The sequence below is a fragment of the Vollenhovia emeryi genome, unplaced genomic scaffold (assembly GCF_000949405.1).
Source record: "Vollenhovia emeryi isolate VEMERY1.0 unplaced genomic scaffold, V.emery_V1.0 DF939123.1, whole genome shotgun sequence".
NCBI classification, from domain to species: domain Eukaryota; kingdom Metazoa; phylum Arthropoda; class Insecta; order Hymenoptera; family Formicidae; genus Vollenhovia; species Vollenhovia emeryi.
Window position 1 is genome coordinate 2,366,854 of NW_011967243.1, and position 19,512 is coordinate 2,386,365.

General features: G+C 43.3%; 2 protein-coding genes across 8 annotated transcripts; one reads left to right on the top strand and one right to left on the bottom strand.

Annotated features, from left to right (window-relative positions):
- The first annotated feature begins 732 nt into the window (after positions 1 to 732).
- Positions 733 to 16,451, top strand: LOC105569676. 7 transcript variants are annotated; one of them, XM_012026322.1, is made up of 20 exons: positions 740 to 949; positions 5,204 to 5,332; positions 5,994 to 6,085; positions 6,635 to 6,896; positions 7,176 to 7,305; positions 7,376 to 7,527; positions 7,754 to 8,029; positions 8,523 to 8,834; positions 9,163 to 9,246; positions 9,715 to 10,588; positions 10,996 to 11,385; positions 11,959 to 12,140; positions 12,798 to 12,976; positions 13,310 to 13,458; positions 14,256 to 14,402; positions 14,607 to 14,696; positions 14,985 to 15,357; positions 15,449 to 15,618; positions 15,920 to 16,063; positions 16,221 to 16,451. In XM_012026322.1, the coding sequence occupies exons 2-20, from the start codon at positions 5,254 to 5,256 to the stop codon at positions 16,426 to 16,428; spliced, it is 4,293 nt and encodes a 1,430-aa protein (XP_011881712.1). In that variant the 5' UTR covers positions 740 to 949; positions 5,204 to 5,253; the 3' UTR covers positions 16,429 to 16,451. The 7 variants fall into 7 exon arrangements, with proteins under 7 accessions (XP_011881713.1, XP_011881712.1, XP_011881714.1 ...); XM_012026324.1 differs by having other exon boundaries at positions 8,535 to 8,834; positions 9,151 to 9,246; positions 13,310 to 13,449; XM_012026318.1 differs by having other exon boundaries at positions 741 to 949; positions 9,151 to 9,246.
- A 931-nt stretch (positions 16,452 to 17,382) lies between these two features.
- On the bottom strand, positions 17,383 to 19,430 carry LOC105569675. The gene is made up of 3 exons (XM_012026316.1): positions 18,904 to 19,430; positions 18,220 to 18,470; positions 17,383 to 17,854 (listed from the first exon to the last, which is right to left on the bottom strand). Exons 1-3 carry the CDS (start codon positions 19,164 to 19,166, stop codon positions 17,412 to 17,414), a joined length of 957 nt encoding a protein of 318 aa, XP_011881706.1. The 5' UTR covers positions 19,167 to 19,430; the 3' UTR covers positions 17,383 to 17,411.
- Between the last annotated feature and the right edge of the window lie 82 nt (positions 19,431 to 19,512).

The window sequence follows — 19,512 nt, forward strand, 5'->3', positions numbered from 1 at the left end:
TCCAGGGTAAATTTTGAAAGAACATTCTCTCCGCGTACGATCGCGAATTGTGCCTTGGCACTCTCGTGCATTCTAAAGGGCTGAAAATAAAAGTAAATTGAACTGTTCGCGAGGCAGTTCATTATGCAAACGCGAAGATCATTCGGCATCCAGTACGGCGAACAAAAGGTTCGCGGACCCCTGTACTGGGGCGCCCGATCACCCCGCGCTTTATCCAGCCGATCGTGCAGCGGCTCGTTGACTCCCGTCGACGATGACGACGCGATCTCGTCCTGGTTGACCTCGGCTGGGAGTCTCTAATCCATGATTCCGCCGCGAATCGGCCTCGATGGCGAGTATCTATACCACCGCTGGATACGACACTCCGCGACTCTTGCCGGAGGGCCGGCCCCCCCGCGCGGAAACCATGACGCGATCGCTCGTTTTCCCGGATGGCCCCACGGAAACCGGACACACAATGGGTCCACTTCCGCTGCGTGCAAGGCCAGAGAAGTCGGACGTGGGGACCCCACCTGTCCGCCCCCGCGCGCCGCTCTCCGCGGGCCCCGGGCCCCCTACGGCCTGGCCGTACACGCGGGGACCGCTCATCGGGAATGCACGATTTGCTCTTTTGCCATTCTTTCTCTCTCTCTCCGCTTCCCCGGGTGTGCAGGTGTCCATTATTTCCACGCTTTCCGCCGATTTCGACCGTCAGTTTGATTACGGGTGCCATTCGCGCCGCACGCGTGATTTCGGCCTACGCTCGCACCGCCTCCTTCACGCGCGCGATCGGCGGCCAGCAGACGCGAGGGACGCTCCAGGATCGCACCATCGGGATCGGGACGTTGCAGCGCCGGCACCGCGGACCCCGCCACCCTTCGCCCTTCTTCTCGGTAGCCGCAATCGCGCCGAAAGGACGGACCGCTCGCGACGGAAAAGGGCTCAACTTTGGGAGGGCTGTACCTCCCGGGTAAGACTCGCATTATTTCGCACCGACAATTCTCTTCCACTCGGATATCGAGAGATATTAAATTGGTACAGAGAACTTTTTTTCCTTTTTTTCAGTCCGTAACTTTCAATTAAATTAGTCTGCAAATACACTCGCGATTGCTGGACTTTAATTATCACTTCATAGCCTCCTTCAAGAGAATTCACGGATGGAAGATTAAATCGCGTACTTGTGAGGGTGAATTAATTTTTACCGATCCGCCGCACCCTCATGCTTCCCGTTATCTACCTCGAAAGGAGATTTATTGAGTCGACAAGTTTATTTCAGGAAGCATGAGACTTTTCGCGCACGCTTATGAACGCGTAGCAGCTAATTCTCCTTCCAATACAATCGCGAGGAGATAAATATTTTCTCGGAACGTCATTTTCACGTGATTGTATCGCCATATAAGGACCGAGGATTAAGTGACTGCTTGCATGACTGCAACTGTTCGAAAACTTAATTAATTATTCCAATGACGTATCGCGAACGCGTTGTAGCGCAGTACTTATTGCTGTAATCACGATAATTACTCGGGAGATCGTTACGCAATTGCGAGATACGGGCGTGATACCATGCGGATCTTCCGCGATCCTTCGCACAGCCGCGCGATCGCGTTCGATTGGTGATTATTTTCCGGCGACTCGCGAAAATATTGGATCGAGACACGTCGTCGCCTCCGCCCGAGCCGGCGTCGCCCCGTGCCCGAATTGGACGGAATTAACGTGGCGCATTACCAGATAATAATTTGTCATTGCGTGCGAAAGTTCCATTAACATGAACGTCACACAACAATGACCGAATTCATTCCCGGTTCGACACGGATACGCACGCAACAATGCCGTCCGCGTACCAATCGGGTTCAAAGCACCACGACAATAGACCCTGCGGTGGAAGCTCGCTCGGTGAAAAGCAACTGCAGAAGGTAAGCTTTTCAAAAGGCCCCGATGATTCCCAAAGCCCGAATTGCGAGTCGCATCAACAACGATCTCCAAATTGCCGTTTGTCCCCCGTAAACGACTCGTTTCAACTCGTTCGTTCACGGGGGACGTGGTCCAAATTCCTCGGTTTGCAAAATATTAACGTCTCGCAGCAGCCGATTTCACGACGTCGGGAAAAATTAAAAACACTTGGCGCCCACCATTCGTCATACCCTTTAACGTCCTCCTCCACCCGCGGCGTTTTTCGTGGTCTCCCCCGTGTCCGACGGCACGTTTAATTACCTTAATCCGAGTAATTTCCCGAAATAATTTGCATACGACGAGCGGCACGTCATAAATCCGGCAATCCGGCGAGGACAATTGCAGAAATGTAATTTCGCGCGGCGCAATATTACGCGAATTATGACGAACGGGCGCCATAATTTTCTCTCGCGGCCGATGATATTAACATCAGAATAAGCTTTTATACTGCTTTGTCGGTGACAGACGCAATTACCGAGGCGATAAACCATAACGCGATTAATAAGCAGTGCGCTCTGCACGGTGGACACCGATGGGACACAATCGGTGGACGAGACTTGGCCATAGTAATTGGCACTCGTCACGAACAAGTACTGCCCGCGCGCATCAACGAGTAAACATAAATTACCCCGACAATAAAATCCTCTTTATGATACGTTGTCGATATCATAAACATCCTATTGCGGCGCCGCTGCAGGCACTCGTCGAGCAGCTCGACCGCGATATTCTCCAAATTATGAACGAATAAAGACGAGTATTCGCATTGTATCTTGCGGGGACTTTGCAACTTATAAAATACAAATAAATAATTTAACCCGAGTCCAAATTTTGGCCCTACGTTGAACCTTTAAATCGATTATACAGGGTGTACTAAAACCACCGGATATCCTTTTAATCGCAAATTCCTTAGAAAATTTCAAGAGGAAAATTCTAATTAAAAAGTGTCGAGGCTATGATAGTTTTTAAATAATAAGCGATTATATTTCACAAATGACAGGTCTGAGATTTCGCGCGCTCAGGCACGGCGACATGACGAGTGATAAAAGTGTTCCTATGTGTTTCGCGAGCGAGCGAGAACCAAAGTCACCGTTTGACGGGACAGAAAATATTTGGGAAGACGATGATCCGGTTATTTTAAAAACTTGAGGATAAAGAGAGGCAGGAGGCTAGATTGAATCTAACTGAAAATTCCAAGTTCACTCAGAATATCGGAGATCGACTAAATCGAAGGATATCAGTTTGATCAAGATCATAGTGAACCCCTCCCTTTTATTAATAAGACGTTACACAAAGTTAACAAAAGAAATGGTTAAAGATAACAAGAGGGACAATTAATTCGAGAATGAATCGTTAAGTCTGTTGTGAAAGTTGTCACTATGCTAAAAAGGGCGATATTCGTAGCAACACCTTTATCACTTGTCGTGTCGCCGTACCTGAGCGCGCGAAATCTCAGGCCTGTCATTTGTGAAATGTAATCGCTTATTATTTAAAAACTATTATAGCCTCGACATTTTTGTATTAGAATTTTTGTCTTGAAAGTTTCTAAAGAATTTATGATTAAAAGGATATCCGGTGGTTTTAGTACACCCTGTACAGCAGGACCTGAGACAGTAAAAGAGGTCGAACTGCGAGAACAAAATTTACTCCTACTTTCAAACTGACAGTGTCGGAAATTTCTACTTTTGCCAATTTAGCATTAAAGCAGGTCCTTTTAAGTGGCAGCTAAAGTACATTTTTAGAATTAAAGATTCAAGGGAGGAGTAAAAAAATATAATGTCATCAAAGTAGGTTATTGCTGGTCTATGTAGGTGCATTGATTAATATTAAAAATTAAAAACTGACGAAAAGAAGAAAAACTATTAGCGATAAACTATCTTTCAACGGAATAAAACGTTTCGAGGCGTGAGATTATTTTGGATTACGTTTGCAAAATTATTGTAGATGTTACACGTCACATAAATACGATTCTCCTTTCGATCGATGGATCGAAATCATCGCACGGAGATGACCCTGCTCGGTCTTTCGTTTCCGATGATTGAACCCGCGCTCTCCTACGTCAATCACGATAGCCGGATAGATAATGGCAACCGGCTAATAATGTAATGCCTGAAAGTTGGAACCACGCTTCGTTGCCCTTACGGGCGTGTGTGCTGGTCCTTTGGCAGCCGCGTACGTTTACGGGCGCGCTAGGGTGACAGTGTGTGGAGGTGTTCAGGGTGAGTGCTCGTCAGGAATCCCATAAAGTTTAGTACACGCTGTCCCCGCGTATCTGGAGTACGTAGAAACGTCCATCGCCCAGAACAAATGGCTCTCGCTAGTAGCTTTATCTGTATTTCGATTTTTCATGTATTGTTTTTTGTTTTTTTACGCGAGGGACAAAAACTGGATTTACCGTCCGTTGCACCTGGTCCTCCAGGGAAATTCGGAAGAGACATACGAACGATTTCGAGAAACATCTAAGCAATAATTACTGCGCTTCCTAGGTGTGCGTTCTTTTTACAAACCCGGTTTCGTGGATTCCCTCAGTCAAATATTCGTTCAATTAAAGGTAGTATATTTATATGTACGTAGCGCGCGTAATTTTTAAAAGCCCCTTTATGCCTCCGGGGCACATAGAAACCGTTACAATATTTTTCCCCGGACACTTATTTCGTAAAAGAAAAATACACGTGGAAAATAGGTGCTGCCTTCCGATAGTCCGCCGTATAAATAATTTCGAGATCTCCTGCATTATTAAATTTCAATACAAAGCCGCCCCTTAGAAAAGCATTTCTCTCTTCGCATAAATTAAATTTCTCTTCTCTTTTCGTAGCGAAAAGCACATTCACCGACCGTTCTCCATTTCTGCTTCGTGTAATTTTGCGGCGGATAACACGAAATATTTCAGTATCTTTTTAATAACGCACGTTTAGCAACTGTATTTAATAACGTTACTGTAAAAAAAAATTAAAATTATGGAAAAGTTTTGATAATATTTTGCCAAAATAAAAAATTTCTCTCTCTCTCTCTCTCTCTCTCTCTCTCTCTGCTTTTTACGTGGTTAAATTTTTAATATTTTTGTTTCAAATTCTAGTAACGATTGGCGTGTATGCGACATTGGAACCTGTTTTAATAACGCACATATAGCAACTGCATTTAGTAACGTTGCTGTAAAAAATTAAAATTATGGAAAAGTTCTGATAACATTTTGCAAACAATAAAACATCTCTCTCTCTCTCTCTCTCTCTCTCTCTCTGCGTTTTACGTGGTCGAATGTTTAATAATTTTTTTCCAGATCCTAATAGCGATTGGCATGTATGCGACATAGTAACTTGTTTTAATATCATGATGCGGAGAGCTCGCAGATCAATTAGTATGCTGCCAGCCATTTGGATACTCATCGCGTTAGATTTATTGGACAATGGTAAGAATAAAATAAATAAAAGATTCCTTCAGATTAAATATATGATAAATATTAGGACACACGTTACTCACAGATCTTGACATATTTTAGTTTTGAAAAATTAGCAAAAAGTAGAAACAGTCGTGCCTTTAAAAAATTTTTAACGCTAATGAAACACGATGTATAAACGCGAATAAAATTTATGTTAATTGATTTAATGTTTGAAATCATTTGAGCAGCAGTTAAATTATTTTTGCTTAAAATAAAAAATTTACTTATTTAAATTTTCCGTGCAAAAATTTCAACGTGACAAATCGTATTCTAAATTATACTTTTAAAATGCGCTCTGCGCGCTGCTGGGAATTTGCATACGGTTTAAATAGTTTCGCGGACGTGCGAGCAAGCAAATCGAGGGATACGGAACGATGCCACGTCATACTTGCGAAACTGTCGGTCGGTATTGTGTCACTATCCGTGCCACTTATGGCATGAAAATATCGCGTTGATAAGATCGCAGAGCGCGTGTGCGCGTTTGTTGTCTAGAGGAAGTAGAATTTTACGAGAGTAGGAAATAATAATACGTGCCTTTTTCGCGCAGAACAGTAAATATAAATAATAAAATCGGAAAAGGGTCTGTCGCGCGTTGACCGACAAACGGGCGTTAACGAGAAAACCATTATAGTTTCAGCGCAAACGACCTGCAACGGCGGTTTGGGTAGGGTGGTTTACGAGAGACTTCCGGATCAGCAGCTTCAAAGTTTCGATGACAATGAGGTAAATGCGCGAGATATCTGTCGTGCTGATTAACCGAGCATTGATAGCAAATCGCGAGGATTCAGCGATCACGCGATGACTTATTATTCACAAAGAGCTATCGCGGTTTCCTCCCGCACTTGTCGCGAACGCGTATCAAGAAAGAATAATACGATAAGCCGACCGCTCACCGATCCGTTCGACTGTCGCCGCGTTAATAATTTGGTACAATGAAAATAGACTGCTTTCGACCAAAGTGTTTACGGCGCCACGTCATTTCTCGGCACCGGCGCTCGGCGTTCGACGCCCGAAATTTCAAGATTTCCGCGATAGACGAACCTCAATGATCGACGAAACTTTTAACAGTTCTGCTTCTTAAGTTTTCAGATATCATATCTGCAATATTAACAGTAACGTTGCGACTTTTCAACCGTGCGCCATTTCGCGATAAAACGATCAATCGATCCTCAAAGTTCAATTTTCCACAATTCCGCGAACAAGTCGCCGCGTTGCGGTAACTGCGATAAAGCAAGTATTCGGCGTTAAAAACAAATTTCTGTTTTACGACAGCTGCGGAAGACGGAGCCTCCGTTCAGGGTCTTAGAAACGTGTCAAGAGCTCTGTCTGCGCGACAGAGCGGTGAACAACAACCTGGTACGCATCTGTTCGAGCTTCGACTTCCTGCCCGGCAACAGAATCTCGTCTTTCAACGGCGCCGGCGAGTACGAGGAGAGTACTTGCTATTTAACGAGCGAACAGGCGCAGCCGGAGGGCATTGGAAATCTCATGCTCGTACCGAACAGCGTGCACTTCAGCGAAGTATGCCTAACGTGTGAGTATCCGCGCGTCGACAGAGAAAAAAAGACCTTTGCATGCACCGAGATGCGTTTTATTAATTGAAGCAGACGCTCGTTCGCGAGATTGCCGGGAGGACAAGTGTCAGCCAGTGATTTGTTCTTCACTTCTGATAGAAATGGAACGATTCTCCGCAAAAACGGGCTAGAAATAATTTCTCTCCAAATTTAAAAGCTGAAATTCTTAATTGCAACTTCGTTCTACCTGTCTTTAATGATCTTTGTTTACTGGAAATTAAGTTAACGTTGTCTCTCAGCCAGCAGAATAGGGAGGGAATGTCCAAACCGTCGTTACGTGTTCGAGAGGCACCCGAGAAAGAAGCTGAAGCTACCCTTGACAGACATCAAAGAGGTCAGCGCTGCCAACAGAACCGACTGTGAGGACAGGTAGACGTGTAAAGATTTTTTAAAACTGCCATACGTAGTAAAAGAAACAACATTCAAATTTTGCGTTCAGATGTCTCAACGAGTTCAATTTCGTCTGCCGGTCGGCGACATACGACACTGCTCTAAGGAGCTGTTCTCTCAGCCGTTTCACCAGAAGAACTCACCCCGAATTATTAGAGGATGATCCAAATTCTGATTATCTGGAAAATACTTGCCTCAACGGTACGTTCCCGGTTAATTTTTGTACAAAGCATTCACGTATTTTATTACAAAACTACGTGATAAGTTTTCTCGCGGCATTTAGTCGTCGCTGCAAGAAAACGTTATTAGAAGACGTTAAATTCGCATGTTGAATAGAAATGTATCACGTAATTATATTAATTAATAATGTTTATACCGATGAAAGAATGATTAAAATTGAAGAAATATTTGGTTAACGTGTGACCAGGCGACAGACGATGCGACGGTCTCGCAGTATTCGTCAAGGAAGAAAACAAATATTTACGCGGCCCGTTTGACGTGGACATATACAAGAATCTCACTTTAGACGAATGTCAGGCGCTATGTCTCAACGCGGAGAAGTACTTCTGTCGTAGCGTCGAGTTTGACGAGCAAACTCGGCAGTGCATCATATCCGAGGAGGATTCCGTCTCGCGAAAGGACGAGATTACAGTTAGTAGCAGTCCGAGTCATCACTTTTACGATCTGGTGTGCTTAGACAATCGTGAGTGTACGCCAAATTCTAACGTTACTTTTTAATGCTAGCTCTCTCTTCGCCTATCTCTCCTTTAGTCAACAGTAGATCGTCTCATTGCGTAAGTAAGTTTCGCAACAAATTGTACAATATTGATTATTTTATCAAAACTTTAACCAAACTTAATTTTCAAGAAACTGAGCTTTCACTCAGTTATTTTTTTTTTCTTCAATTTAATTTCACTAATATCTTGGTTTATGAAATTTTACTAAACTTTATCATATAATTTTATTAATTTACCTCCGGTGTAAATAAACGAAGTAGAGCTGGGATCGAATACGGAATCCCGAAATTTACCTAGTGCACTAATTATTCACGGTGGTAGTCGAGAGTTCTCAGTGCACAGGAGCGACTTCTATCTTTGCTCTGTACCATAGTATAGTCTAACGAGGCGTAAGATTGAATTAACAATGGTCAGCTGGTGATTCACAACTCGTTATCAATGCCCACTTACGAAGCGTAGATCCGTCCGTAGCGCGCGGCTCCGAATACCCGGACAGCAGTTCGACGTCGCACCTCTTCTCCGACGGTCGTCGTCCGGACACGGCCTTCCAGCGTTATCGGAACTCGCGTCTGAGCGGCGAGTTTCATTCGGAGATTACCGGACGCAGCCTCAGCGAGTGCCTGGACGAGTGCCTCCGGCAGACGAGCTTCCAGTGCCGCAGCGCCGTTTACTCGGAAAATTATCACACCTGCCGATTGAGCCGATACAATCAAAGGGACGGCAACCGGATTATCTACGATGCCGATTACGACTATTACGAGAACCTCATGCGTGAGTATCGATCGCCCGTCCGTTCACCGCGAGAAAGGATACGCGTGATAAACAGTTCCTGAATATCGTATTGTCCGCGACATAAATTCTTTTCTTGACATACGTGGCAATAGAACAATTAATAGAGGAAGGTCCCGTATTATGAGATATCCGTGCTCTACTACGGTTAATTTCAAATTCGATTCTTTTTTCGGACGATTATGTCGGTTGGTAGATTGACTTGTATCACTGCGTAAACGCACATCTCGCTAATTTTTTAAGGCGACGACGGCGCTTTACATAGCTTAATGTTAAATTATACGCATTGTACTAACAGATCAATATCTAGACGGCGATCGCGATGGACCTGGATACAGACCCGATCCTCTGGGACAAGACACAAACTTCGGACGACCCTCTTTAGGAAGACCCGGTTAGAATCGCTTTATTAATTCAGCATAATATCGTATGTCGACGTGTCATATAAAGTTGCGTAATTATTCATGAAGCTGCTGAGTAACCGCATAAATTGTCTTGATGGGACAAGATCTGAAGCACGTAATGTATAATATATAACCGCTGTTAGACACGATTGTTAACATCATCTGTCACGATCATCTTGTAAATATCATCAATCGTGTCGTTCGAATACCCTAAGCTAATCAAGGCAGCACCCACATGATATTTAACGCTAAATATTTAATTAAACGTGGTTATCTGGTGTATGGTTAATTCTGAATTTAATCCTTTTCTACTCTGATCGTATTCGATAGTAACAAAGAATCAAATAATGTGCACAATAAGACACCACCATTCACTTGTTTATCATATTAAAACTGCGAAAGATTAGAAATGCGTGACTGACTGTGACAATGGAAAATTTTTTAAATATTTTCCTCAGGATACCCGGACGATTACGACAAAGGATATTCCAGCAGCGTCAAACCGGATCGGTATCCCGACCGCTATCCAGACCGACTACCAGATCGTTACCCAGATCGGTATCCCGATCGCTATCCAGACCGATACCCCGATCGTCGTCCCGTAGACGATAGATACCCGGACAACAAATATCCTTCAGGCGATTCCGACAATTATCCCGACCGATATCCTCTTGGCGATCGATATCCCGATAGATATCCCGCGGGAGATCGTTATCCCGCGGGAGATCGCTATCCCACCGGAGACCGCTATCCCACCGGAGACCGCTATCCCGCGGGAGATCGCTATCCCACCGGAGACCGCTATCCCGCGGGAGATCGCTATCCCGCGGGAGATCGCTATCCCGCGGGAGATCGCTATCCCGCGGGAGATCGCTATCCCGCGGGAGATCGCTATCCCGCGGGAGATCGCTATCCCGCGGGAGATCGTTATCCCGCGGGAGATCGTTATCCCATGGGAGACCGGTATCCCATGGGAGACCGTTATCCAGCCGGAGACCGCTATCCGGATCGATATCCCATGTCCGATCGATATCCCATATCCGATCGGTATCCCGTTAGAGGAGGAGATCGCCGTCCTGTTAATAGATACCCAGATGCCGGAACTCTGGGGAAATATCCCGCGAATGATCGGTATCCCGTAATACACGGAGTCCGATTGCCTCCAAGCCGATATCCCACCGACATGATCGATCGATATCCCAACACGATCGACCGGTACCCTTACCCGGAAGACCCGATGGACCGATATCCTATGACATCAGGTGACAGATCTCCTGCCGATCGATACCCAGTTAGTGGAAGATATCCGGACAAGGATCCTTATGCTAACCGGTAAGTCGCGCGTATCGAATGTAAATATTTTTTCGCGTAATTTGTCGCTTTTCCATTAACACCATGTCTGCCCTGAGTTTTACTACAAGTGTCATGGAGAATTTTCCTCTCTTTTTTTCCATCATACACAGATAAAACATTGGGTAATATGATTAAACGAGACTATAGCCTCGTGGATACCGTGTTGAGTAGCGCACTTTTTACATTATTATACATTTACGCGATCTAAAATTTTATGTTAGATGCCATCTGTTTTTTTTTTTACAAATGTTTTAAAAGAATTGGATCCCACCACTCATCAGGACTACTAAGATGCTGTCGAAAACTCGGCCTATCAAATAGTTTATATATATTCGTGATAATCCAAGGCTCGCTGTAAAAAATTACCTTGCGATTCCATTAAACAGCAGGTATCCGCCAGGGATGTACTCGCACGGATTCGCCGATGATGTTCGCGGTTCCCAGGGCCAGGGTCAGGAGCCGCGACCCCCTTACGGCAGCGGGCCGTACGGCCCGGCGCGACCCGTCGGAGGGTACGGAGGATACGGCGACGGTGGTATCGTTGGTGGTGGATACATAGGCGAGGGCGGCGTCTACAACCCTCGTCCCTTCGGAACTGCCGGCGGGCCTATCATAGGCAGACCCCCGTTAGTGTCCACGTGCGACGAGCAGGATAATTTCAGACAAGTCGGGTCTCACACCAGAGTGCGGAAGCCGTTCGTCAGGCGGTACACCACCGCCTCGTCGTTGGCCCAATGCGAGAAGGAATGCGCCGACGCCAGAGACTTCGTTTGCAGGTAACGGGCGAATTTCTGTAAGCAAAAACACGTTAGATGAATTTAAGTTCACGTGACAAACATCAGTTTTCCAGCAATTAATTCGAAAGACACTTACAAGAAATGTTTGCTTTACCTTTCTGCTACTTTTTACTCGTATCTACTTACGTAAGCAATTTAGAAAAAATTAAGAAGAATCCTGGTCCGACTTAAATGATTTTCAAGTGATGAGCATGATCGGTTTGAGCAGCATGCTTTATGATAGCGTGATTATAAATTATTAGCTCGGCATGAAAACGTTTCCTAGCGATCCTAAAATTAATAGGAAAAAGTAAAAGTTAGTGTAAAAGGAAATGAAATTCGGCGGCCGCCTGTCGATACGCGAAATAGAAAAGGTAGTTCTGCAAAAGCACAGGTAATAGGACGTGTGTTCTTCGAGGGGTATAACTGCAACGGCGAAACGTCGAATTCCGACAGTTGATTCAGGAGATGCTTGTGACCCGGGGAGCTTGAAATTGAATTACGAATGATCTGATGGCGTTTGTTTGCGCAATCGATCGGACAATGCTTGCGAATTCCCAACGTCATTTGCAGGTCCTTCAATTACCGGCCGTACGCTGCGCCTTACGGGGCCGAGAGGGACAACTGCGAGCTCAGCGACCGGGACTCCAGGGACATGGACATGGGCAATCCGGTTTATTACGACTCGGGCTCCGATTACGACTTCTACGAGAGGAACAACGGCCGCCAGGGCGCGGACGGGGAATGCCTGGACGGTAAGCGGCCACTCCGTCCGTAAGGTGCCGACGCGAGAGCTGGAGAACGCGCGAGATACGCACGAGCGCATTGAGAACCCGCAGGGTGAAACGCACGTGTCCGAAATACATGTACAATGTCCGGATTGTCGTCTACACGGAATAGTTAAAAACACATCGGAGACAGCGATTTACTCGGCACATCCGGTCTATAAATGACACGATTACTCTTCTAGAATTAAGATGCACATTAATGATGAATTCAACGCACGTTATTGTACAGACAATTTTGCACTATTGTCACACGACTTTGCCTTTACGAAATAAATCTCTAATGCCGTTTCTCTTTCATCTATACTTCTTCCTCCTCTCGCACGTCGCATGTGCGCGACCTATGCAATATGCGCGCACCGACACAGCCTACATTTTTGTGACCACCCCCGATTTCCCACTCCTCTTTTCAATCTTGATGCTAACAGAAAAGCAATACGGTTGGCAGTTTCTAGGGCTGGTCTCTTTCGCGTAAATCAACTTATTCCCGTAAGCTCGACGATTATTCACCCTTGCCTTTTAATAAATTTCACTGGCTATTTAATTAACTTCGATTCGATTAACTTTGCACCATCGCGCACCTCCTCGGTCTACGGTTTTCCGGAAAACGCTCTGTTACGCTTGCAGTGAGTCAAGTCTGCAGCGAGGACGGGATGGAGTTCACTCTCAGGACGCCGGAGGGATTCATCGGGCGAATTTACACGTACGGATTCTACGACCGGTGCTTCTTCCGCGGGAGCGGCGGGACCGTGAATGTGCTCCGTATCAGCGGACCTCAGGGATACCCCGACTGCGGGACACAGCGAGTAAGAGTGACCATTTCCGCTTAACGGCCCGATCCGCTAAAGTAATCTCCATGATTTAATTCAAGCTCGAAACTTTTACCGCGCGCGTTCAACAGCGACGAAATCCCTGCAAACTGAATCGTGGAACATTACTTCATGACTTTTAATCAGATTCGCCGAAGCTATACAATATTTATAATAATTTGCTTGTAAATCGTTTTTTCCTCTAATTTGATTTATGAAATTTTTTTTTATTAACGAACTACTTCCCTTTCTCGATGGTGCCCGATGAAATCACCGTTTCTGACAGTAGTAATGGATGTAATAAACGCTTTGAACGGCGAATGTTTGCAGTACGGCGATACGATGACGAACATCGTGGTGGTGCAGTTTTCGGACTATGTGCAAACCGGACGGGACAAACGATTCAACCTGACGTGCATGTTTCGGGGACCCGGCGAAGCTGTCGTCACATCCGGCTACATCGGTGCCGGGTATGCCAGGTCATATCGATCAAGTGGTCGTGTCTTGCACCGAGAGTATGGTCTTTAACGCGTCACGTGCCATAAGTACTCCGGGCCAATGAAAGTTGTAAATAAAGCCATGTCGAAAGAAAAATTTCTGAGCCTAACTGATAATATTCCTCGTTATAACTTATCACTTTATCTAATTGTACTTTTACAGGATTTTTTTTCTGACGAAACGAATCGTTTAGACAAACAGTCAAATTCTTCGCCTTTACATCCGTTGAGCGAATATCACGGTATTGCTCCAGTGTTATTCTAGGCTTACCTCGCTCATTAATTTTGCATGTTAACATGAATCCACGTGTAATGCTTAGCGAGTTAACTGTAAGGTGAAACGCTCCGTTTATCGTACGCGAGTACACATAGGTGCAAGCACGCCCGTGCAATTTCTTTTATTACACATTTAGCCCCAAATGTCACCTAAGGATGTTACGCACGTATTCCATTCCTATAATTGCTGTTCTATTTTATGTTACACTGTATTACACGTACAATGTTGCTATTTGCTAAAAAATTAAGTGTGATTTGGATTAAATATCGGGAAATTTTTGTTTTTTGTGCTAGCATAATTACTTCAGTTTTTTATAAAAAAAGTGTATGATATATTCGGTTGAGAGCTGACTTTATATCAATTGGTAGAACTGAAATTTAAAAACAAGAGTTAATCAGTTGATTTACGTCGTTAACGTTACTTTTCGTACGTCCCTATTACCATATTTCCGACGATTTCCAATTTCAATTTCGCTAATGGGTCTCGCACGTGCACTGTACAGATCAGGGTCTCCCATCCCCATTGAATATCTCCCAGCGGAAAACACCCTGAGCTCCAGAGTGCGCTTGTTGATTCTCTATCAGGGTAGACCTACGACGACCATCGCTGTCGGCGACCCTCTCACTTTCAGACTCGAAGCTCAGGATGGGTAATCTCCATTTGTATATTTCTTAACATGATAAGCGCGATGAATTAGTAAAATTGCAAGATTACATTTTAGAAAACGCGGTTCACTGGTAATAATAGCTTCGTATCGTTACATTTTCGCACATTGAACACTGAAAACTTCACTGCTGTACTTATAAGACATTGATAATTTTAATTTAATGAAATCCTCATTATTTTCTCACAGGTACAATTACGTAACAGACATATTTGCTACCAATGTTATCGCAAGAGATCCTTACTCTGGTAGAAGTGTCCAACTGATAGACAGATATGGGTATGAATCACTGAATCTCCTAATAGCGAGAAAGAGAGAAAGACCGAGAGATTTTATAATAGCATTATCTACACTGTGGAGATAATATAGTATTAATGTTCTACCTTCTCTCTGTCTACATATATCTTGGTCTTTCTTGAGATGGTTCAAGTTACGTAATGACCAAACAAATTTAATTACTAAACAATATATGGTAACACGCCAATGTGGGAAATTTAATTACATTGCAAATCGTCTACACATTGGGCGTATCGTATCCGCGTGATTGAACCTCGCAAATTTCTGCAGCTGTCCGGTAGACAACTACGTGTTTCCGGGTTTGGATCGCCTCCGCGACGGTGACAGTCTCGAGGCCCGCTTCAACGCCTTCAAAATACCCGAATCAAATTTCCTGGTGTTCGAGGCGAACGTGCGAACGTGTCGCGATGGTTGCCAGCCGGCGTATTGCTCCGGCGGCACCGGGAGAAGCGAGCCGTCCTTCGGCAGGCGGCGAAGGGACGTAAATAACGACACGGTAGCGGACGAGGACGAGGTATCGCCGATAGCGGTGACGGACGGTGACTCTAACAACGCATCGACGACGATTTTCAACGCGACCGACGCTGCGAACGATGAGCTAGATGACGAAGAGGAGGAAGAACACGTCAGAGAAATGATAGAGGTACCAAAGATCGATCGCTCTCGCTTTGAAGGAATGGAAAGGTGTCATCTCCATTTCACGCAATCCAATAATATTATCTGTATTTTGATAGGTTCTCGACTCGAGAATGGACATTGAGGAAGACACCATCGTCGAGAAGCAAACTAAGATCTTGGAAAATATTTGTATAACGCAAAACGAATACTATGGCTTGGTTACCGCAGTGGGCATCCTCGTCGTGCTCTTAGCCTCCGTCGTTCTCTTGTCTATGCTCGTCTACAGGTAAAATTCTATTATCATCGCTGCAAATTCTTGCGAGTATGAATAAAATTCTTGGAATTTTTGATAATGCGACCTTCTCGCCGGTCATGTCCTCCTGATGCTTTGTCAACCTTGCAGAATATAGATTTCGATCCCTTATTCGCGTTTCACTATTGAAGAACGTGTCCCTTCGAAAATTAATTAATCTATAAAAAAAAATTTCCTATACTTGAAGTATATTAATAAAATGTCTAAGTTTCTTGTTTTATATACCATCTCTTCTTTGACTATTAAACAAATGTAAAGTGATTCATTATTTCAGAAAATACGTTTATTCCGTGATCATGAAAAATCGTAGACTCGACAAAACCTGTAACCGCAGCAGCCATTCCGACGACCATTACAGCAGCCGGGTCAATAACTTTTCTTTTATGAGGGCGGGTCTTCAAAAACCGTTTCAGGCGTCGTAAGTGAAAAGCGAAACGAACAGTATCTATATAAAATATTTAACACTTCTGCAAAAACTGATTATTTATTATTATTATCGATTTGATTAATATTCAATTATTGTAGCTTTAGCTAATTTGCAATGGAGTTTGTTAACAGGAGGAAATGTTTAATAGGTCAATCTCAAGATCAATGAGCAACGCTATCAGCCAACGTCTTGCCTCGTCGCCCACCGCTCTGGAGGGTGCTGTAGGATTATCCACCGGCCGACGTGGCGGTTTCGATCCGAGCGAGCCGATCTACACCGATCCCTCGCTTTTCGAGGTCACCCGTTGCTCGAACGCCACGAAATCGGCTCTCAGCGATAACTTTCATCTTATGTAAAAGAATTTCGCGGGTAGATCGAACCCGAAATTGCGTTACGCGAACGATCCCCGCTCTATTTATTTACCTTAATGAGAGTATACGAAAACGACTAACCGATCCATGACAAATCAGCTTCCAACATGATCTATTCTGTCACTAGTCAATGGTCCACTGCCAAACCCTCTGCTAATGACTGTCAAGCATTTATCAATAATCTTTCAAATGGATCCCAATTAATTTAGATCGACTTTTATCACATTGTCGAAAAGATTATCTAAATTAGATCTTACATTTATATAATATTACTACTAACAATCGAGAAGTTAAAGATATCGCTTTATGAAAATATTTCCTAAAGATGCTTCAGAAATAGTAGCGTCTAATGTTTCAAACAACATTCCAAAATGACTGCAAAATAGTTATTAATATAGAAATTTAAGTTTCAAATAATCAAGAGTATTTTAAGACGCATAGAAAACTCGTGGTGGCAAACTTAATTCTACGTTCTTACAGAACTAATTTTTGTTATCTCTCTTTTAAACTTTTGAACCGAGGACGAGTTATCTGTGCTCTTATACTTTACCAAAAATGACTGATCCAAACAAACAGTACGAATAACGTGAACATCGAAACGTTTTTCTTTTATATTACTCTCATAATTTTATCAACTTTCCATCGCGTCTGCATTTGTCAAAAGTCACAGCTGCGCAACATTCGTCACAAACCAAATAACATCGCCTAACGCAATAATAATTAATTACTAGCAAGTAAATTTATCAGAAGATTCATATTTATTATGATATCCTAATTTTATATTTATGAGAAATAAATTGGTATTATATGAAGACACAACTGCGTTTATATTTCTCATAGAACTGATCTGTCGTGCTCACAAGCACCGGTAACAATACCGATGCATCGGATCAACAAAAACAAAGATAAATAATGGACTTGCCAGAATGCGTCCTTCGCGTATATCCAACAAAATTATCCGCTGTCCTTTACTCATTTTTAATCCTGTTCAATTTGTAAGTAAAAAACAGCATTTTAAGCCTGGCCTCCTCCTTGCGATAGTGAGCCTCCTCCAGCTTGATCCTTGCCTCCTCCTTCAACATGGCAGCGATGTCGACCTTCATCTGCGCCTCCGAAAGCGCCAATACATGCAGCTCCTCTTCTCGCTGCATGGATTTCCCGTTGCGATTGTGCCCTTGCACAACGCAAGGCGAAATGGACGTGTACAGGTCACTCGGTCCCGCATTTGCATGAATTTCTCGGCATGCGACTTTTCCGATTTTATTATTTTCCGTTGACTGACCGATCGTAGGGGAATTCAAGTTTCTTTTTGTTACGAATCTTTTAAAATAGTCATCCACTGAATCAGAGGGTGGTGCAATATCAACGTGTTTATTTCTATCGGCGATTATTTGCTTGAATACACCGTCAACTGCACAAAGTCAAATTATTTTAAGTTTTCATTACTTGCCTGAAATTAAAAAGTACTGCCTCTCTACTTACAATAATATTCAAATATTAAATCATTATAATATTACAAAAACAATACTTTTATCGCCTTCTCAAAATAATAAACCTATGAAGAAATCCTGATTAAGCAAGAAAAAAAACGCGACGTGCAAATTAGAAACTATTCAATTTTGAAAATCATTTCTCACGTTTTCCTTTCATTGATATTTGTTTATCGTTCATTATTTTAACTATATTTATTCGCATAATTAAAGAATGTCCTCTTTTCCAGAGAGTGCATTAAAAAACTATATTAAACGCGTAAAACAAGAAAAAAAGTACATTTACAATTTAAATCTCTGCGACTATCTGCGTCTTTCTTCAGGCAATTTGGATTTTGAGATCCGGCAGTGCAGACACTTTGCAACGTGAATGGTTCTGAGTCCTTCGGCTCGAATACTACATTCGGTGGCAAACCGCCGTTTCCGGTAGACACCGCCGCTTCCGACATATTCTGGCTACAAGTTATACCTTCCCAGCACTGATTCCTCGCCCACCTTTTGTCCTTTGTCGTTTGACAAATTACCTTCGTATTATCACTGACAATGAGAGATAAAAATCCAAATACTTCTTATTCTCACAGGACTTTTTCTTTACACATAAATTCATGTTGAAAAGTCTAATCACTTGCTAGCAAACTTCTAGGCAAGGTTGGAGCAGATTCTTCTTTGCAATGAAAATTTTACTCGATGCTATTTTTTTCTACTCTCTCGTCGCTCTATAATTCTTACAAACAAAATTTTAAATATGCGTTTTTTCAAACTATACTTAAATTCGTAGTCTCAAATTGTATTTAATTTTATTTTTAATCATTTCTATATTGAGCAGGAGCAGTGGTGACTTAGAAATGTTTAAAAATGACTCACATTGAATACATTTGACACTACAAATTTAAAAGTACGAATCTTGCAATTGTCAAGTCCTGCTAAATTCGATTAACCTCGAAAGCATTGCTTCATAATGTCGAATTACCGAAGTTTCTTTTCCTCGTGATTACGCTTGCAGGCCTTCATATTCTCCCAGCAACGTTTGAGCTGTACGGCGGTACGTGCACCCTGAGACCCTACCGTTAAGTTGTACTCCTCGGCGATTCGCTTCCACGCCGATTTCCGTTTGCACATAGAGATCGGGTCCAATTTCCTATCCTGAATAACGTCGTGTTTGTTTATCAGCGATATCAGGAGTTTCCGTTCTTCGAAGCTGTACGTCTTGCGGGTGCTCTTCAGACACGCCATTTTACCATGGGTACAAGCATTCGATTGTTTCGTTGGCTCATAGGAAGTTATCCTAATGTTAATATTAAGCCTAATTCAGATTGGTCTAGTGTAGTATCTAACAGGCTTCCCGCGTGCGATTCTTGATTTCGCTTCGAGAATTTTAGTGTCGAGAAAACACAGCTTTAAATATGTTTGCCAGTCACCAAAGAGGAATTGAGCGGCCACTTAAATAAAAATTTAAACTTATTAAATATATGCATACAACATATAATGAAATATATAATAAATAGGAAGATGTGTAATGAAATGTATATCCGTCGCATATGTAGTTCCAAGTAAAAGTTTAGAAACTAGACGCTTGAAG

Excerpts from the sequence above, each read along its gene's own strand:
- LOC105569676 (XM_012026318.1), top strand. The coding sequence starts at position 5,254 with ATGATGCGGAGAGCTCGCAGATCAATTAGTATGCTGCCAGCCATTTGG. Across the intron at positions 8,835-9,150 it reads CTATTACGAGAACCTCATGC|ATCAATATCTAGACGGCGAT; the intron begins GTGAGTATCGAT and ends TTGTACTAACAG. Across the intron at positions 12,977-13,309 it reads CCGACTGCGGGACACAGCGA|TACGGCGATACGATGACGAA; the intron begins GTAAGAGTGACC and ends GAATGTTTGCAG.
- LOC105569675 (XM_012026316.1), bottom strand. The coding sequence starts at position 19,166 with ATGGCGTGTCTGAAGAGCACCCGCAAGACGTACAGCTTCGAAGAACGG. Across the intron at positions 18,471-18,903 it reads CACGAGGAAAAGAAACTTCG|TGATAATACGAAGGTAATTT; the intron begins GTAATTCGACAT and ends TCTCATTGTCAG. Across the intron at positions 17,855-18,219 it reads TAGTCGCAGAGATTTAAATT|TTGACGGTGTATTCAAGCAA; the intron begins GTAAATGTACTT and ends GACTTTGTGCAG.